This window comes from Anas platyrhynchos, chromosome 1 (assembly GCF_047663525.1).
Source record: "Anas platyrhynchos isolate ZD024472 breed Pekin duck chromosome 1, IASCAAS_PekinDuck_T2T, whole genome shotgun sequence".
In the NCBI taxonomy this organism is placed as follows: domain Eukaryota; kingdom Metazoa; phylum Chordata; class Aves; order Anseriformes; family Anatidae; genus Anas; species Anas platyrhynchos.
Genome location: NC_092587.1, coordinates 46708981 through 46726453, shown reverse-complemented (window position 1 = coordinate 46726453; position 17473 = coordinate 46708981). Strand labels below are relative to the sequence as shown.

The 17473-nt window shown below is 51.4% G+C and overlaps 1 protein-coding gene and 1 long non-coding RNA gene across 3 annotated transcripts in view; both read right to left on the bottom strand.

Annotated features, from left to right (window-relative positions):
* Window positions 1-12480, bottom strand: part of NTN4 (netrin 4) — a 36514-nt gene extending 24034 nt beyond the window's left edge. For both annotated transcript variants that reach the window (XM_072036384.1, XM_072036387.1), the window contains exons 1-2: window positions 12254-12480; window positions 8820-9349 (exon numbers count right to left, since the gene is read on the bottom strand). In XM_072036384.1, the coding sequence (XP_071892485.1) occupies window positions 8820-9349; window positions 12254-12356 (633 nt within the window). In that variant the 5' untranslated portion in view covers window positions 12357-12480. The remainder of the gene's footprint in view (window positions 1-8819; window positions 9350-12253) is intronic.
* A 2140-nt stretch (window positions 12481-14620) lies between these two features.
* LOC113842873 (uncharacterized) lies at window positions 14621-17227 on the bottom strand. The gene is made up of 2 exons (XR_003495715.3): window positions 15807-17227; window positions 14621-15285 (listed from the first exon to the last, which is right to left on the bottom strand). It is a non-coding gene; the product is annotated as an uncharacterized lncRNA (long non-coding RNA).
* Between the last annotated feature and the right edge of the window lie 246 nt (window positions 17228-17473).

The window sequence follows — 17473 nt, the reverse complement described above, 5'->3', positions numbered from 1 at the left end:
CCCCGGCCAGGCGCTGCTCCTCTCCCCACATCCTGGGGGTCGCATCCCAGCCAGCCCCACAGTGGTGCTTGGCTCCCAGTGGGATGGCCAGGGCTGTATGGGATGGCTGAGAGCACCCCATGCATGCTGTGGGATGGAAATGTGCTGCTCTTCAGCCAGGCTGCCTGCGGTTTGGGCACACAGAAACATTGACACCCCCTAATTAATTTTCACAGCATTTCAATTTCCTCACGGGGAAGCTCTGTCATGAGCAGCTCTTGATCTGCTGATTATTTCACGTTTTTTTGCTCGAGTGGCGCAAGAAGGCTTAGCTACTTTCCATTCCCCAGATGCAAAAATGTAGCCCTGAATATAAATAAAACGGTGGCTGCGAGCATGCTGCACTCAAGTAACCGCTTGCACCACAATGACCTTGATTTATAAATACATAAAAGTCCCTTTGCAAGAAGTACCCTACTATGTTTACACTCGAAAGGCAATGAAAGGGCATCTTTATATATATATCCACAGTGGGAAGGAAAATGCTAATGAATGATGCTGAGAACAACAAAATAGGCTCTGAAGTCACAGAGACCCAAGGAAGTCAACAAAACCAGGGCAAAGCCAGCCACATGAGTCACGGGCACATCCCAGGCCACCACAGCCTCCACCCGCCACAGGCCTTTGTTGAGATGCACGGGGCTGCAGCGATAAAGGGGGCTCTTCGGGTCAGAAAAACCCCTGAGGTTTAAGAGACACCTACAGGAGAAACAGGCACCTGTGGAGGCAGGGTGCAGGGACACACAGCTCTGCGTGCACGCCCCATGCCTGTGCTCTGCGCTTCCCAAAGGCCTCGACCCAAAGGCATCACCCTGAGCCTGGAAGGCATCAGGAGATGGTTTGCAAACAGCAATAAACAGCAGCAGCAAATAACGCAGAACGGGTAAGTGGATGGGGGAGTCAACGAGCATGGAAACAAGCCAACAAACAAGTAAAACAGCAGAAATAAAAGCAATTAACAAACATTACAAACATCACCATGCTGTTATTAGGTTGTAAAAGCCAAAGCAGTGACACTGCATGAAGTGGTCTGTGGTTTCTTTCCAACACTTTTCTTCAAGGCTGAAGAAATTTGCCTTAATGTCCAGTCCAAACCTCCCCTGCCACGACCTGAGACATTTGCCACGTTCCTTCTGTGGCTGTTCCCAGAGGCGAGGGCTGTGTCTGCAGAGCAGTAGGAGCCTTCCTGTATCTTTTAGGTTAGCTTCCTACTGAAATAGGCTTTGTGCCATTACTCCGTGTGTGTAGCTATGCAGCTGCTTATCAGTGCCCTCTTAAAAATGATGAAACTACCAGCTAACTTCAATCATATCTGACAGATATCTTAAAAGCAGTAAGTTCTTAAAAGGTTTACAGAAACAGTCTTGGTCCTTCACAGAATCAGACCTGGTGGACTCCTCTCCCCGGGAAGGCCATTACGAGCCCAATGCTGGTACCCTCAATTATTTGATGTATTACCCCCACAACAAGCAAAAGAGCTAGTAGAAAAGAAACCCACACATATCTGTGTTGTGCTGTGCTCATTGCAATGACCTGAGGCTAAAAAAAGACTCTTTGCAGGTGCTGTAAATAATTCACATGATGTGAGAAGTTCATCAGCCTAAACCAGGCAGGTGGCACCCACCAGCTCCTCCAGCACACAGCTTTGCTTCTCTGCCTGTGGGACCACACGGACTGCAGGGAGAAGGAGCCTCTCTGTTCCTTGGGGAAAGGTCTGGCCACCCCCTGCACAAGCACAGCATCACCTGGGTGAGACCAAACAGTCAGAGAAACTGGGGGACCTGCCACAGTGTGAAACACTCTGTCGACATCCCCAAGAGATGGCCGCACCACCCTGCCACGTGCCACCAACAGCAGTCCACTGAGCTCCTAGAGATGCTGGAGAAACGGCACTCCTGCAGTTATGGACATCTCATACATGTTGACAAAGAGGAACATGTGGCCTGTGCCTACAGCCCTTCTGCAATCTTTTGCAGCACATAAAATGAGGCAAATAACCCCTTGTCTCACCATCCAAGAGTTACACAATCTTACAGAGACTTCTAAAAGAAAACCCAGCTATTTCAAATAACTGTCTCCTGTGAGAGCCTTGACAAGTTAATTTATACCAGTGCAATGTTTGTCTTTTGGGAAACTCAAGGCATTGCCCTGCCATTCTCAAAAGTGAGAAGCTGTGAGGGAAAAGCTCCTACTCCTACGTGGCAACCTACACAGTGAGGGGCTGAAAAAGGCACAGGGAGAACTGGGCAAGAGCCCCAGTGTTCCTCCAGCATCCTTTACATCTCTGGCAACCATCAGTCAGGCAAGGGCCATCTTAGCTTCCACTCAAGATCCTGGTGCACAGTTTTATCAGATGAAAAGCAAACCCTGTGAGGTCGCGCCTGTCTTCATTCAAGTGATGATCACAGAAGTAATGTTTGGGTATGGAAGAGCAAGAAAACCTGGAGCTACATCCAAGGAGGCAGAGAAAGAACTGGATGTGCTCGTCCAGCTGGCTGGCTCCCCGGGGCTGCAGGACAGCCCTCACAGCCTCTGCTGCAAAAGCCTGCAAGGCAGCAGGTTAGCCTGGAGAAACAAATGCCTGCAACAGTGCTGGGGATCCAGAGGATTGCTTCCAGCCTAAGTGTAACTTGATTTCATGAATATTTTTAAACTCCTTTTGTCTATAAAGAAAAGGCTTTGTGTCATCAGAGCTGGCTGCTTATTATTGCAGTGGAAGCCATTCAGCGCCCAGGAGCTATAGTTAATTTGGGGAAGAAGAACATCTGTCTGAATTGTATGCAAATATGCACAGTCAGAAAGGCCGTGAGAAACAGCATCCCCCTTTCAACCTACACTACAGATTTTGACAATGGCAACGGGACATGGGGGATGCAGCGCAGAGACTGGTTATAGAGAGGAGAGCCATGGCTTGCGTCTCTGGTGAGTTTGCTTTGGATGTAAACTTATTTTCTTCCTGGAAATGTTGCCCAGGCAGAATTTGAGGTCTTTGACACTTGTGTGGGATGTTGAATGCTGGTAAATGCTGGAAACCTCATGCCAGTACCTGTTGTGCACGTCGATTCATCTCAGATTAAGTCCCCATCAGCTTTTGATCCAAGACTTGTGGGATGTGGCGATTCACTGCTTCAGGTTACACACCTCTCACGTGGCCATTTGTGTCCAGGAAGCCCAAAGAGAAATATGGCAGCCGCACTTTACAGCCAGCTAGCTGGGAGCTGAACAAGTGATCCAGTCTTCCCTTCATGCCAGCAAGGAGCAGTGAAGCGAGGCAGTGGGCTGCAGTGCAAGAAGAGAGGCTCCAGCTTCACGGCTAAAATCCTGCAGCCCTTTTCTCAAGGGAAGCAAGAACCCTGCTAACAAGGCCAGGTGCCAATTTAGAGAATTAAATTCTCCCTACCCAAATTCCTCTGGTTTCACGTGGGTATGGTGCTCTTTACTTCCTACATGAAGACCTAAGTTTGGAAAGGGTCTCCTGGAGCCCTGGAGCCCACTCCTCCTCTTGCTGGCAGCGGACAATATACAATATATCCCCTTTCACAGACTGGTCAAGCTCCCTCCTAGGAATAATTTGTTTTAGCCATAACTGGAGGCTGATCTTGAAGCCCTGATCTGCAGTAGTTAGAAACTTGCTGTTTTAAACAGGGGACTGCCGGCACGCACTATTAAACACTGGCTATGCGCTATGCTCCATCCCAGAGGTGGCTGCATTTCAATAGCTGGCCAAGCCGAGGGCCAAACTCCAAGTGCCAAAAACCCTGGGACAGCCAGGGAGAAAAGGAGACAATGAGGCCTTCCTGTGGGCAGGCTGCAAAGGGGGAATCAAGCGGAGGATCGCTGGGCAGGTGGGACAAGCTTCTTGCCCTGGTCCCTGGTCCACCAGCAGTGCTGAGCTCCCCAAGAGGCCCAGCAAAGGGACACATCTCTGCGCCAGGACAGCTGCAGTCCACAATAGTCCCAGCCTGGCCCAGAGACCTGGCAGGATCATCCCTGGTCCTCCATGTGTGGAAAACTTTATAAGCAGGTGTTGGTGCCCAGAAAACCGTTCTGTCACTCACTCCTGGTGATGCCCAAGCCCTTGAGGGCAGGTGCCTTTCGTGGTAAAATTCCCAGGGTACCAAAGGTTCATCTCAGCATGTTCTTGGAGCTGTCCTTGTACTGTGTTCTCTTGGACACAAGTGAAAATAAAACTGAGGTTTCCCATTTTTACCTGAATCTACCTCGCATTGAACTATCAGCCACCAAAGCCTGGGATTTTTAGGTTCCTACATCATATCATTGACTCTGACCTGACTTCATTTACTTTGTGTCATTTATATTTTCCCTAGAAATCCTCATTTTTGTACTTATGAAATAAGGACCCCTGTATTTCACAAAATTCATGGACACAATGCAAGTGCAAAGAGCTGTGCTGCATCTGGCCATCACCCCCATCACTCCCCGGGTAAACAGGCTGTCCTTCACACGCAGCACTTTTGTACAGAGCCCAGTAAGGAGCATTTTCCAGAGGATAAAATGATCAGGAAGATGCTGTTTAAAAGGTTTATTATTATTATTATTATTATTATTATTTGTATTATTTCCTTCAAAATGTACTTCTACAACTTGTAGAGATGGGACAAGGTATGAAAATGTAATTCTGCAACTATGCCCTCACCTGTCCCATGCACTACTGAACAGGACCAGCCAGGACCAGAGCAATGTATATTTACCTTCAGTTAATAATGCCAATCATAAGTTTAAAACCAAGCTTATTTAGGCCTAAAAGGCAAAAAATGGGCAAAAGCTCCTGGGCTGCAGCAGATTGTTCCTACAACCCCAACATTAGGGTACCAAAATAAAAGCCACCAAGTATCTTTAACTCCTGTTTGTGTTACCAAGTGTTAACACTGCTCGCTGTCTGTCAGGGCCAAACTTGTGAGGAGCAGGACAAAACTTAAGTTTTGCTGTGCAGAGTTAATTTCAGGTAGAACCAGTAGGGCTGGTGTGCAAATCGTTCGGGAAGGGAGGCAGGCTGCATGCAGTAACAGTGCAAGGTGAGGCACTGCAAGGTTTCTCTGCTACAGAAAGCACATGAGATCAATAAAATGCTCAGTAAGACACACACATGCACGCCCCACAGTAAAAGAGTGGTATGAGATGTTTCAAACGTCAGCAGCGTGTTAGAGTTTGTTGCTGGAAAACAGTCAAGCTGCAAATACGCCTCTCCTATTAATAGCAAATAGCAACAATGGCTAAGTCTCAAAGTGATTTATTAGCAGTATTCTGAATAGATGAACACTCAAATAAGTTACTAATTTACTAAAATCTTGTCAAGGAGACTCTGCTTCAGTAGGTCCTTTTATCCCGGAGCTTGTCTAAATGGGGACACTCAGGCGAGCTAATCTGAATTGACCACAGATGGGAATTTAAAGTGAATGAGATAATTGCATTGCAGAGTGGACAGTCACCCTCATGCACAGTTACAGAACCAACATCTGCTAAGGGCCCCTTCTAGATGAGCCTTTAACATGGATCCCTAGTCCAGGAGAGTTTTAAGATTAGCCTGTACAGGAAGAAACATTAATATGAGCCAAAATATGGGAGGGAAGATGGCCTTTTACACGTGCTAATAAAAATGGCATTCCTGTCTGAGCACAACACTGAAAGAGTTTATTTCTGCATCTTGTTTACATAGATCAGATTATATTTGGCTGGTGAATCAGTTTTGATTTCCCTTGCAGTAATGTGGCCGAAGAGTTACACCCCAGAAAACCACAAAAATACCCTGGGTTTGTGGCACATTTGTAAGATCCAGGCTAAAACTCGGTCCTAGCCTTTCTCTTAAAACACTGATAATGTAAGGCCGGCATTCAGAGGTTCCTGCCTAGGTTAAACGAACCACTGCTGAGAGACAATTCACTAAATTGAGCATGGGGAGAGTCTTCAGTGACCTCTCCGCATGCAGCTGATCCAAAATTATTCCCTGACAGGGAAGGGGTTTGTTTTCCCTTTCACAGTGGTGCAAGCCTGGCCCCTCTGCCTGGCAGGTGCCTGAGGCTTGCTGGAAAGCCGGGCTGGCTGTGGTGGGGCTTCCTCCTCCTTCCTGCCCATGCGGGAAGGGGACAGCCTGGCCGTACGTGCGGAACCACAGGAGCTCTGAGCACACGCTTACCTGGAAGCACGTGCTTAATGCCACTGACAAAACCTTTAAGACCCAAAACCGGGGCATCGGGTTCCTGAAAGGAACTGCCAAGTCCTTGGAGGGCAGAAAAAATGCAGAAGGTCTGAGTTTTCTTTCCTTAAAGAAGCACACAGTAAAAAATGAAGCAGACACACCTTTGCTCCAAATTAACACATAGGACTTGCTAAAAAGAGGCCACGACCCACTGAGTACAACGAGCTTCTGCCTCTGCTGCCCTGAAATGGGGCTTGCAGGCACCAGAAGTGTGGATCATAGAACCATAAAGGTTGGAAGAGACCTCCAAGATCATCTGGTTCATCCATCACCCTACTGCCAATGTCACCCACCAAACCATGTCCCTAAGCACCACGTCCAACCTTTCCTCGGACTCCCCCAGGGACAGTGACACCACCACCTCCCTGGGCTGCCTGCACCTTGCAGACAGTGAAAAGCAGGGACCACCAGCCCAGGTCTGCTGAACTCTGATGATCTTTAGGGGTGAGCAGCCACCTCCTGAGACCACCCCGACCTTTGCAAATTACTCATCCCAAGGGATGGGCAGCAGTCACTGAGCTGCCAGCAGCAAGCAGAAACCCCTCCGTCCCACAAAACACTGCCAGATCCTGCAGGCCCTGACTCCGTGCCTGGAAATGCACATGTGGTGTTGATATGTTTGAAGTGGGAGAAAGTGGTATATAGATGGTGTGATACGCAGTCTGGATCATGGGTTGTAGCTGTTACATGGCACTAAAAAGCTATCGAAAGTTTAAAAAGAAATCCAGTAGCACTTATGGAATTTATGTTTGTGCTTTAAAGAAAACTGTGGAAACTGAGCTGCAATTAAATAATACCCTTGGACATTTCAGATGACTGCATCTTTAAAACCACTGTTTCAAGTGAAATTACTGTTTCCATATGTCTGGAATTAGGTCCAGCCAGAAGTGGGAGTAAAGCACTGCATAACTCCGAACAGAACACAAAACTCCGATGTTTCTTTAGGTGAGATACATGTTGCTATTGGCAGTTAGGAGTAATTGCTGGAATGTAGCACACTGTAATAAATTAAATGCGATATTTGCTAAGCATGCACGCTTGCCATCTGGTCACCAGAAAGTTGCTGTTATTACTTTGCAGGTAAACAGAAGTGGTTTTTAAGTGCAGGGAACTGAAGTGTGCCATGTAAATAAAATCTTATAAGCTCCAGCCTCTTGGACTCAACTTTTGTTTAAGCCCTGGAATAATTAAATGATCTTGACTTTTACAGCTTCTCTGCAATAACACAAACTAAGGCAATGCCAGAAGAAGGGATCCTGCAGGAGCAAGCTCGGTACACAGCTTGTTTTGCAGCAGGCTACCGCAGACGCATCAAACAGTACCAGATTTCTGTCTTTCTTGAAACAGGCACTGGTTTCGACATACAAGAGCCTCAGTCCTGCTGTGCCCTCACACTGCACCGACCTGCAGAGGGATTTGCAAGGCCAGGATTTGCACAGGTTGTTGCCAGACACAGCCCTCATTCTGGGTGCTGACACATTAACTTCTATGGGAAGATGGAGGGAGAAGAAGAGAAGAGATCACTTTCTCTTGTGGATCCCTTCCAACTCAGCATATTCTATGATTTTATGTTTCTCTTGCACACCAAGTGAGTGTGTGCTACTGCCCTTTGCTAGTCGAATGGAACAAGAGTGGGCCAGTCTGGCATGTCCAGAGATCTTTGTTTCTAAGCTGACAAGAGCATTACCCAGCTTCTCCTAGAGCAGGATGTTGGCTGCATCCTGAGATGCAGCTGAGATGCAACTTGGTGAGCAGCTCCCTGCGTTTCTGCAGAGAGGGGCTCTGAGCATGGCGAAGGTGACCCTAAAAGATGGGGGTAGGGTGGGAAGCCATGAATGGGGGATTCTTCTGAGATGTGGATGCTGGTCTGCAAGGACAGGACCTTCGCCTCAAAACATGTTATCAGTGGAAAAATGCAATGACAGCATTTATCAGTGGAAAACCGGCACCCTGATTCATGAATCAGGTTTGCTCCTCTCTCTGCATGCATCGGAGTGAGGTTTTCCTTCGCCGTTCAGCCCAGCCCGTGGGATGAGGCCACTAGAGGGAGCAGCCTGGCGGCCAGCGATGGTCCCGAGGGACCCCTGCCCGGGTGGGGACCCCATGGAGCAGTGGCCAGGCTGGGTGACCAGTGTGACATTGCCAGTAATTCCCATCAGGATGGGGAAGGGTTCTGCTTGTAGCACCTCCAGATGCACCATTTACTACCTGTAGTCTCTGCTACTGAAAATATCTTGTTTTTCATGTGTATTTTTTTCTCTTATATTTTTTTTCCCACATTATTTCCACACGGGAGTAAGCGTGAAGCTGGTGAACTCCCACGTCTTTGGACCTTCTCAGTCCCCAAGCCCCCACCGTGTCCATGCTCATTCACCAGGTGAGGGATGAGCAGCTTTGGGGGAAAAACAGCGGGACTAGGAGCCCAGAGAGGCGAGGCACAGGAGGATGCCTACATTACCTGGAACACACCTTGTGAAATAAATGGGGTTAAAGGGGAGCCCAGTGCAGCAAAACGAGCAACACAAGCCCCAAACGGAGCAGAGGGCTGTCCCGGCAGACTCACCTCTCCTCCGGTGCAGGGGAAGGGGCTGGAGTATCTGGAGGTGCAGAGGGCTCCCTTCCTCGCCACGTCGTCCTCCAGCCCGAAGGCTGCGGAGCAGTTGGCAGCAAAATACTTGTAGGGCTTCCAGGTCTTGCCGAAGTCCTGCGAGCGCTCCAGCACCATGGCCGCTGGCCGGGGCGACTTGAAGACCAGGATCAGGTGCGTGAAGTAGAAGGCGGCCTCCAGGTCCAGCCGGATGGTCTCCTGCGGGGTGTCCCCGGCCGCCTGCCACCACGTGCGGGGCCGGCGGAAGGGGGAGTCGGCCATGGCGGCGGGGGGATGCGCCAGCCCCGCGTGGGCCCCGCTGCAGCGGCCGCAGGCGGGGGGCTGGCAGCGGAGCGCGGTGTCCTCGGTGTAGGCGCAGAAGGACTCGGCGGCGTGGCGCCCGCAGGCCGTCTCCGTCCGCAGTGCCCGCCCGTGTGCCAGGTTGCCCATCCGGGGGTTGCAGGCCTTCTCGCAAGGGCTGCCCGCCCCGGCTGCACTGCCCAGGCCTGGAAGGAAAATGAAGTGACTGCGGGATGTGTTTTGGGGCCCTGCCACACACCCCGAGGCTGTGCCGCGCTCAACCACCCGCCACCCGAGCACAGCTACGTGCCTGGTGCCCATCAACCCATCAAGGAGATGCACCGCCACATGGCGCTCTCCTTGCAGCTTAGCACGTCTAAAACAGCAAAACAAAGCAAAAAAAATAAAATAAAAAAATGCAACCCCACCCTCAGGGCTTCCCTGTGCTTGGGAAAATCCCAAGCAAGAGTTGTAAAGGGATGAGAAGGGAGAGAGGGCGGGAGGAGGGACGCCTGCACCTCGCCCTCCTGTCTCAGGCAGCTGGGCAGGGCAGGGAGGAGGCCCCCAGGGACTGCGGCCACCCATCCCCGAGGCCCTGGAGGGGACCCAGGCAGTGCTGGGGATGGGAGCAAGGCAGAAGAAAGGTGACGTGCTTCTGCCGCATGTGTAGTGCCCCATCTCACCATGGCATATTGGGTGTGGGGGCACGGGAGCTGCTGCGAGCATCTCCTTCAAACGGTGACCCCAAACTCTCACCCCCATTTCCCTCCCCTCCTTTCCAATCCCAGATCTCCCCACAGTCCCAATCTGCAGCACAGGTTGAATCGACACGCTGCTGAAGTTTGGGAAGCCTGTCACCGATGTGTGTAAAGCAGGGCTGGGGGGGGGAGGAATAAATCCTTGGCTGAAATGACGCTGGCAAGCTGCCTCGCAGCTGAGTCTCTGCGGGCTGTGTTCAGGTTTCTCTTGTCGGTTTAAAGATCACAGTAAGAGTGTTGAAGGAAAACAAAATCACTGTGGGGTTCGGAGTGAAACCCTCCGCACAGCAACCCTCCTGGTTCGGGAACGCGTGATGAGGGGCTTTCTCCTCTTCGTTAATAAATGTAGCAGGAGGCCAAGGCTGTATTTTATGAACCACGACTGTTTAATATAATAATAAAAAAGAAGAAGCTCTGATGACTTGGATGCAGGCAGGCCAAAATATCCGAAGTGCATAATGTCTTCTTTATCACTGGGCCAATCGTACATAATCAGCTTTGTGCACCAATTACTATGGCTTCTTCTTGGCATTTTTGTTATGTCCAAAGGTCATTTCAGTTTAGCATCCAATAAATCCTTTATTTGGGCTTTATTCAGCCTTTGTCTACAGTGTCATAGTTGCAATTAAGCTATATTATCCACTAGCAGAGACTAAGCCTCTGAAGAGCCTGACAAATTTCCCCACTCCTGCTCTTTAAGGAGAAACACCCTGGAAACAACACATTTTTACCACCATCAATCTATGCAGGTTTTCTGTGCTGGTTATTCGGAACAGATGTGGACCGCTGCTTGTTATGCACCCATCACAAAGCACTTCTCATTCCAGTCTCTGGACTTCACCAGGTAAAAAGTTTCGGGAAGTTTTTAGTGAGCTGAACAGGCTCGGTGAAGTCAGCTTCCTACAGAGACAGAAGCACTACGTGTAGAAGTGTATCTGAGATGATCTGTATTAACTGTGCAGCACACATCTGCTCCAGAAAAGTACACAAAGCTAACTGTAAAATTCACACAATGTCCCTTACATCTCCTGAAGACACTTTTCAAAGCCTCGTGTAAACACTAACTAACCTACACGGCTCTCCGGAGGGAGAGGCAAGTGTGTGCTATTATCATGTTATCAGGCTTGCCGCAAGTTGGCCTAATTTATGTGTTTGGCTGCTTTCCTAGATTCTTTGGCTACACGTAGCACAGCGCAGCTAGCCGCTAAACAACTAGGTGAGCTTTCGCTGCGGTTCCCTGAGCTGTGGGACCGTAAGGTGGGCTCGGGAAGAGGCAAACACAGCGGGGCTCAGCCAGCACCCTGAACTGGGACCAGGTTATTGCTTGTGTTTGAAACCTTTTGGTTTCTTTGCACAGCAACAATTGCTGTCCCAGGGAGGCAGTAGGGAGGGTCCCTGGGGCCCCCGGTGGTGCCAGGGCTCGGGGTGGCTGTCCCTGGGGTGGCTGTCCCGGGGGCGGCTGTCCCTGGGGCAGGGGCAATGCTGTGCCAGGGGGGCTGGCTACTGAATTCCGATGCAAGACACTGGGAGCTGAAGGTACTCGACTGCCCCCAGCAGCATTCAGCTCCTCATACCCTCCGGCCCCGGTCACTGACTGCAGCTGGTCCCTTCCTAACCTGCAGCCAGACTTGGGGCCAGGGACCTCAGCTTCAGCAAGATTTTAGGAAAGCTGCCAGCATGCAGACCCTGCTGCTCATCACCGGGGCAGGAAGGGGGGAAAGGAAACCCCCTGTAAAGGGTGTTTGTTTGCACTTGAGTTAGAGTCGCGTGACGGAGGCAGAGCACCGCATGCTATGCAAAGTGACAGCTTTCCAGTTTAGTGCCGCATGCGAGAGGAATTCGGCAGAAAGACAGATGAGAGCGTAAAGGTTTCCACGCCGTGAGCCACGAGCTCATGACTGCCGTGCCACAGCCCCGGAGCGGTGCTTTGCCTTACTTGCACTAAAAGCATCTGCCCAGCTAAATGCCCCGTTCCCTGTCCCGTGCGTGCTGCTGCCCTGGGACCTTCCGTAATGAGCAAGAGCACGCAGCGAATACCATGACTCACCTGTAAAACATCCACGGAAAATCATATGCTTCCTGCTAAAGCATTTTAGCAACCCTCGCCTGGTGATGTTCCACTTGCGCCCCGTGCCCGACCAAGCCCCCTCTCCCCAGCCGGGTTTCTCCTTCTTGCTACGGGGTCCTGGCGCTCGGCTCGCCGACACCCCGGGGATCGCAGCACAAACCTGATCACCCCCCCGAGCAGCAGGGGATCCTGCCAGGCGGACACCCCTTTCCCCCGGGGTCCCTCTCCCCTCTCCCCACTCCCCCCCTTTTCCCACGGGGCTTTCCCGGGGGGTCGCGACCCACCTGCAGCAGCGGCGCCCGGCGCCAGCAGCGCCAGCAGGACCAGCAGCGGCACCGGCAGCGCGGCCAGCAGCAGCAGCAGCAGCCGCCGCGTCCCGAGCCCCATGGCCGAGCCCCCGGCCGCGGCGCCGCCCGCCCCGCCGCCCCGCGGCGCTCCGGGCCCTGCGCGGCATCAGCGGGGGCCCCGCGCGGCCCCGCCGCCGCCCGCCCGCCGCGCTCCGCCGCCCGCCGCCGCCCCGCGCCCCGCAGCCACCGCCCCGCTCCGCCCCGCGCCGCTCCGCCCCACCCCACCCCACCACATCCCACCCCACCACATCCCATCCCATCCCACCCCATCCCATCCCATCCCATCCCATCCCATCTCATCCCACCCCACCACATCCCATCCCATCCCACCCCATCCCATCCCATCCCATCCCATCCCATCCCACCCCACCCCACCACATCCCATCCCATCCCATCCCATCCCACCCCACCCCATCCCATCCCATCCCATCCCATCCCATCCCATCCCATCCCATCCCATCCCATCCCATCCCATCCCATCCCACCCCATCCCATCCCATCCCATCCCATCCCACCCCACCCCACCCCATCCCATCCCACCCCACCCCACCCCATCCCATCCCATCCCATCCCATCCCATCCCATCCCATCCCATCCCATCCCCTCCCACCCCATGCAGGCTGGCTGATCTCAGCCACCTTTCTGATGTTTCAGCGCTACCTTGCACACCGCAGAGGCGTTTCGCTGGCATCTGCCCCGTGCGCATGCAGACAGCGACCTCCAGCCCCGGGCACATGCCGGGACCCCGCAGCCTCCTGGTGATGCTCAGAGCCCAAGCAATCGTTGCTGCACCCACACGTTCAGCACCAGCACGGGGGAGCAGCTGTCTGGGCAGGGGGAGTGGGAGATGCTGGGGGGGAGAAAAGGCTGGTGGGGCACGGGGGGCTCTGGAGGAGGCACTGGGCAGGAGGACAAGAAGTTGTCCTCAGACAACAGAGTCCTGAGAGGGGAGATGGGTGGTGGTGTCAGTGAATGGAGAGGGAGAGTGCAAGTGGACCCTGCATTGATTTAGAAATGAGTGGGAAGAGCAGCGGCCAGTGATGGGAAAATGGGAGGAGAGAGGCTGTGTGCTGGGTAAGGAATCACTGGGACAGGAGGAAGAGCGTGTGGTCAGCACATGCTCACAGCAGTGGCAGAGGAAGGCAGGCTGACACTGCTGGAATGGACCCATTGCTTGGACAACAGGCGCAAATAAAGGAAAATTTCCAGATGACCACAGGCAGGACATCCAAAAATCAGCCTTAGCATGCAAGGTCAGCTGCCCTCACCTTGCTCCTTCCAGATGTCACTGGCTCACAGGCCTTGGTGCTCAAAAGCCAAACGGGGTTGCACCTTCCTTCTTGCCCAGCAGCTCTGCAGCCTGCTAAGGCTTGCTTGTGCTTCTGGCTGAGTTTGTGCTTCCCCTTGACAGCTGTGGTCCTCCTGGCCCTTTGTCGCAGGAGCAGGAGCAGGAGCAGGGCAGGTCCCGTGGCAGCTGGACAAGCACAGCCCTGGTGGTGGCTCTGTAAAAGCCCACCACGGAGCTGTGCAAGACATCGAGCTGCTGGCACCTCCCCAAGGCAGGTGTGGGTGACTGCGGCTTCACAGATCTGGTGGGGGGTTCAGCAGAGGGTAGGAAGCCCACACGGATGTTTCAGCATGGTTTTGTTTTCTCTGTCTATCAGCATTGTCTCTTGAGGTGCTAGAAGAGGAAATCACAAAATCATGAGGACCAGAGCATTCGCCTCTCTCCAAAACTTCTTCAGGATCAGAGGCGTATAGGTTTTTCATCCCATTCTGCTGGGTCAGTAAAAATGAGATTTTTCCAGCTGTCATTTGTCTGCAAGGTGGTTGTAGATAGACAGGCAACAAATAGAAACAAACAAACAACAAACAACAACAACAAACAAACAGAAATATAAAGATCAGCCTGCCTTTTGTATTTGTGTCTCCTGACTGCACTAACCAAACCAACTGCTTGAAGAGCAATGATTTTCCCTGAATATACATGTCCCAGGAAGAAGGGGTGATGGCTTAGAGCTCATAGAGGTTCCCTCAGAGGTCCTTTGGTGTCCCACCCCTAAAGGAAGCCCTTCAGCCTTTTCCATCAAGGCGAAATCCTGGGCCATGAATCAGGTGATGTGAAAGAAGCCAACAAAAAAATTCTTCCCCCAAGCTCCCTGCCCAGGAGAAGGATGAGCTGGGACTGGCATTTTAAAATGAAGATGCAAAGCTAATTTTAGAAGCAAAACACGGATGGAATACCTCACCCCCTGCCTGGCCAGACCAGGCTGGCCTATGCTTTTGTCATAAAAACGTCAAAAATTCAAAAGATCAGATTTACTTTTAACTAGAGGCTTGTTCAAAGATCAGCATTTTGTATACTGGCACCTGTGTAAGTACGCAGGACTCCTGTTACAGTTTAACAGGAGGCCCTCGGGGCCGATGCAGCCCTTCGGGTATGTCTGGCTATTTTAAGTGGTGTCACATGCGCCAGATGTGTCTGCCCGCACGCACGGCTCCCCCGAGGGCCAGGCATGGCCCCTTCACCGTGTGCCAGGAGCAGAGGGGTTACCCCGCGGAGCATCGCCCTGTGGTGAGGAAGATGAGGGACTGGGTCCAAGAAATGTGGTCAGAGAGCTCTGGATTCCCACGCACACCGGTGTGAGGTGTGTTGTGCTGTGCTGTGCACAGAGCCACCACAGACCTGTACAGGGTCCTTCCCCACGGCAGCTTCAGCTTGCCCTTTATCATTTTGCTGATGTGTTTTGTCTTTTACCAGTGTTCCTGGTGTTCAACGTAAGGTACCAGGGTGGTGGAGGTGATATGTCTCTGTCCCTTTGCTCCACCACGTGAGATGGTGATGGTCTGCCTCAAAGAGTGGCCCACTGGATCAGCACAAAGTGCTTCAGAGAGAATGTGGCTCATCCAGGTCTGGTGGCTGCTGTTTGCAGGACATGATCCGCTCCTCCCTTCCAGAAGAGGTGTTCCTGTACCACATACATGATTTAAACATGTCAAAAGAGTTTGGTAAAAGGAATCTAAATTGATTTGTTTCAAGAAAAAAATTTGGTCTTCATTCAAAGTCTGCTGAAGTCAATGCAAGGGGATTTTGGATGGGGGCTGAAGCCACCTTCCTCTCATCTGTTTTGGTACTACATCATTAATCCGTTCTATTAAAACCCACTAATAAGTCTTGCACTTTTTTTTTTTTTCTTTAATGAGTAAGGAAAACATTTTACTGACCCATCATATTTTGAAGCAGTTTGATTCCTAAATTTTCTGCATGAAAATAAACCAAAGGATAAGCTGGAGTGATAAATACTGATTAAAGCTTCACATTCCCTTGCTTAAGTTACTGTTAAATCTGAGTTCTGCTACAGTGCAGCACTTTACAGGAGAATGAAGGAACCAAAGTGCCATTACTTTTCAATGTACCCAGGGATCAACTTCTTTGAGCCAAGTGTTTTGCATGCTGCACCAGTGTGCATGCAGGAATGAGAGCACTTACATGGGATTTAGTGTAATTGGAAGTCAAGTCACAGAAGCATCATGGCAGTGATGGCACCATTCTTCAGAAACCTGTAATAAGGATGGAAATCACCCCATTTCTTCCCTACCACAGGGAAAAATTCAAAGGATCAGTAGGGAACCTGGAAAAGGGAGGAGGGAGCAAAGCTGAGACATCCACAGTCACTTGGGTAGACTCCTGCATGTTGCTTGTCACAGTAACTCCCTTTATTGAGCACATGCAAATCCACTTACCATGTGGTCTGCTGAAGATTTGAACCCTTTTCCCTCTGATTATAGCATCGATCCTTAGCGAGGAGAAGGGTCCCCCTGTGCAAGTCGAAGGGACCCCATGCTCCAGCAAGGGTTCCTCACCTTGTCGCAAAACAGGGCAGCGCTTCCCCGTGCTGTCCTCTCTTCAGGTTCACGGGATGGAAGAGAGGGCCTGGGATTGTCCTGGTGTCCTGAAGATCCAGTAGTTGCTACACCTCTGACTAACAGCAACCAAAATGCCTCTGATAGGGCTTTGCTTTAGGAAGGTGTCTTTTAGGCTCTGTCATCCTTCTGGAAGCAAGGGCTGAGTTGGCATTTTATTCTCCAAACTGCAGTAGTTTGAAAACCGCATCAATTATTTCTCACGTGCAGCTGTTTTTTATCCACAAGCTATGGCTCCAGGCATTTTGAGTTTTTTTCTCCCCTCTCTCTCCCTCTTCTTACCGTACATTTTGAACAAGCAGGAATGAAGGGGAACCAGCTAATCTGCACATGTTCCTTTTACAGGGGATTCAGAAGAAAAAAAAAAAAAGAAAAAAGAAAAGAAAAAAAGAAAAAAAAGCAAAGCACAGGAGAGAAAGAGGTGGGAAGGACTGGCTGAAGAAAGAAAACTGTTGGTAGGCAGTCAGCGTAATTTCTGCAATGGAACCTGCACTTGCTGGATTATTGCCACCGCTGTTTACTTAGCTCCCACGTAACCTTTGCCCCTCCTGGTTCCCTACTTTTCTTGGCAATTGATATGCAGATAGCAAGACAACGATGAAATTGAAATGCCATAGAAACCCACAGCACCAATGCTTTCCGCGTCAGCTCTCCACTCCATCCCGCACTACAAGTGGTGATGGGGATTAACCTGCTGGCTGCTTCCCGTGTGCTGCCAGCCTCAGCATCTCCCGGGCAGAAAGCTGCTGGCAGCCGGGGCGAGCAGGCTCGGGCTCAGGGTCTTGTTTCAGCCCTGGCACCTGGCTCAAGCCCTGGGTGCAGCTGAGCTCCGGCAGTGATGGATAACGCAGACTTGTTCCCAGGCTCATTGTGCAGCCTTCAAAGGGGGCCAGAGCCCCCCAAGTCCTGAAGATACCAGCCCTCTCTCTCTCAGGCCATCTATTGCAATGATTGTGCCTATCCTGGCACAGAAGTCTGGCTTCTAAGTAGCCCTAAGCACCGTGACTTCATGCCCTGCCCACCATTTTGCAGCGGCTGATTCATGGTGGGATGCTCTGGGGATGCGTCTGGCAGATACATGGACCTGTGGAGCATGGGCTGTGTTTCAAATACCGAGCTCCAGCATGTTAGAGAGATGTGTCCATCTCCACAGCCCTCCCCATAGTATCAAAATCTCAGCTCAGATGCTGCTTTTACTTTTGGGTCTTGTCAGCCCTTCCATGCTGATTTAGG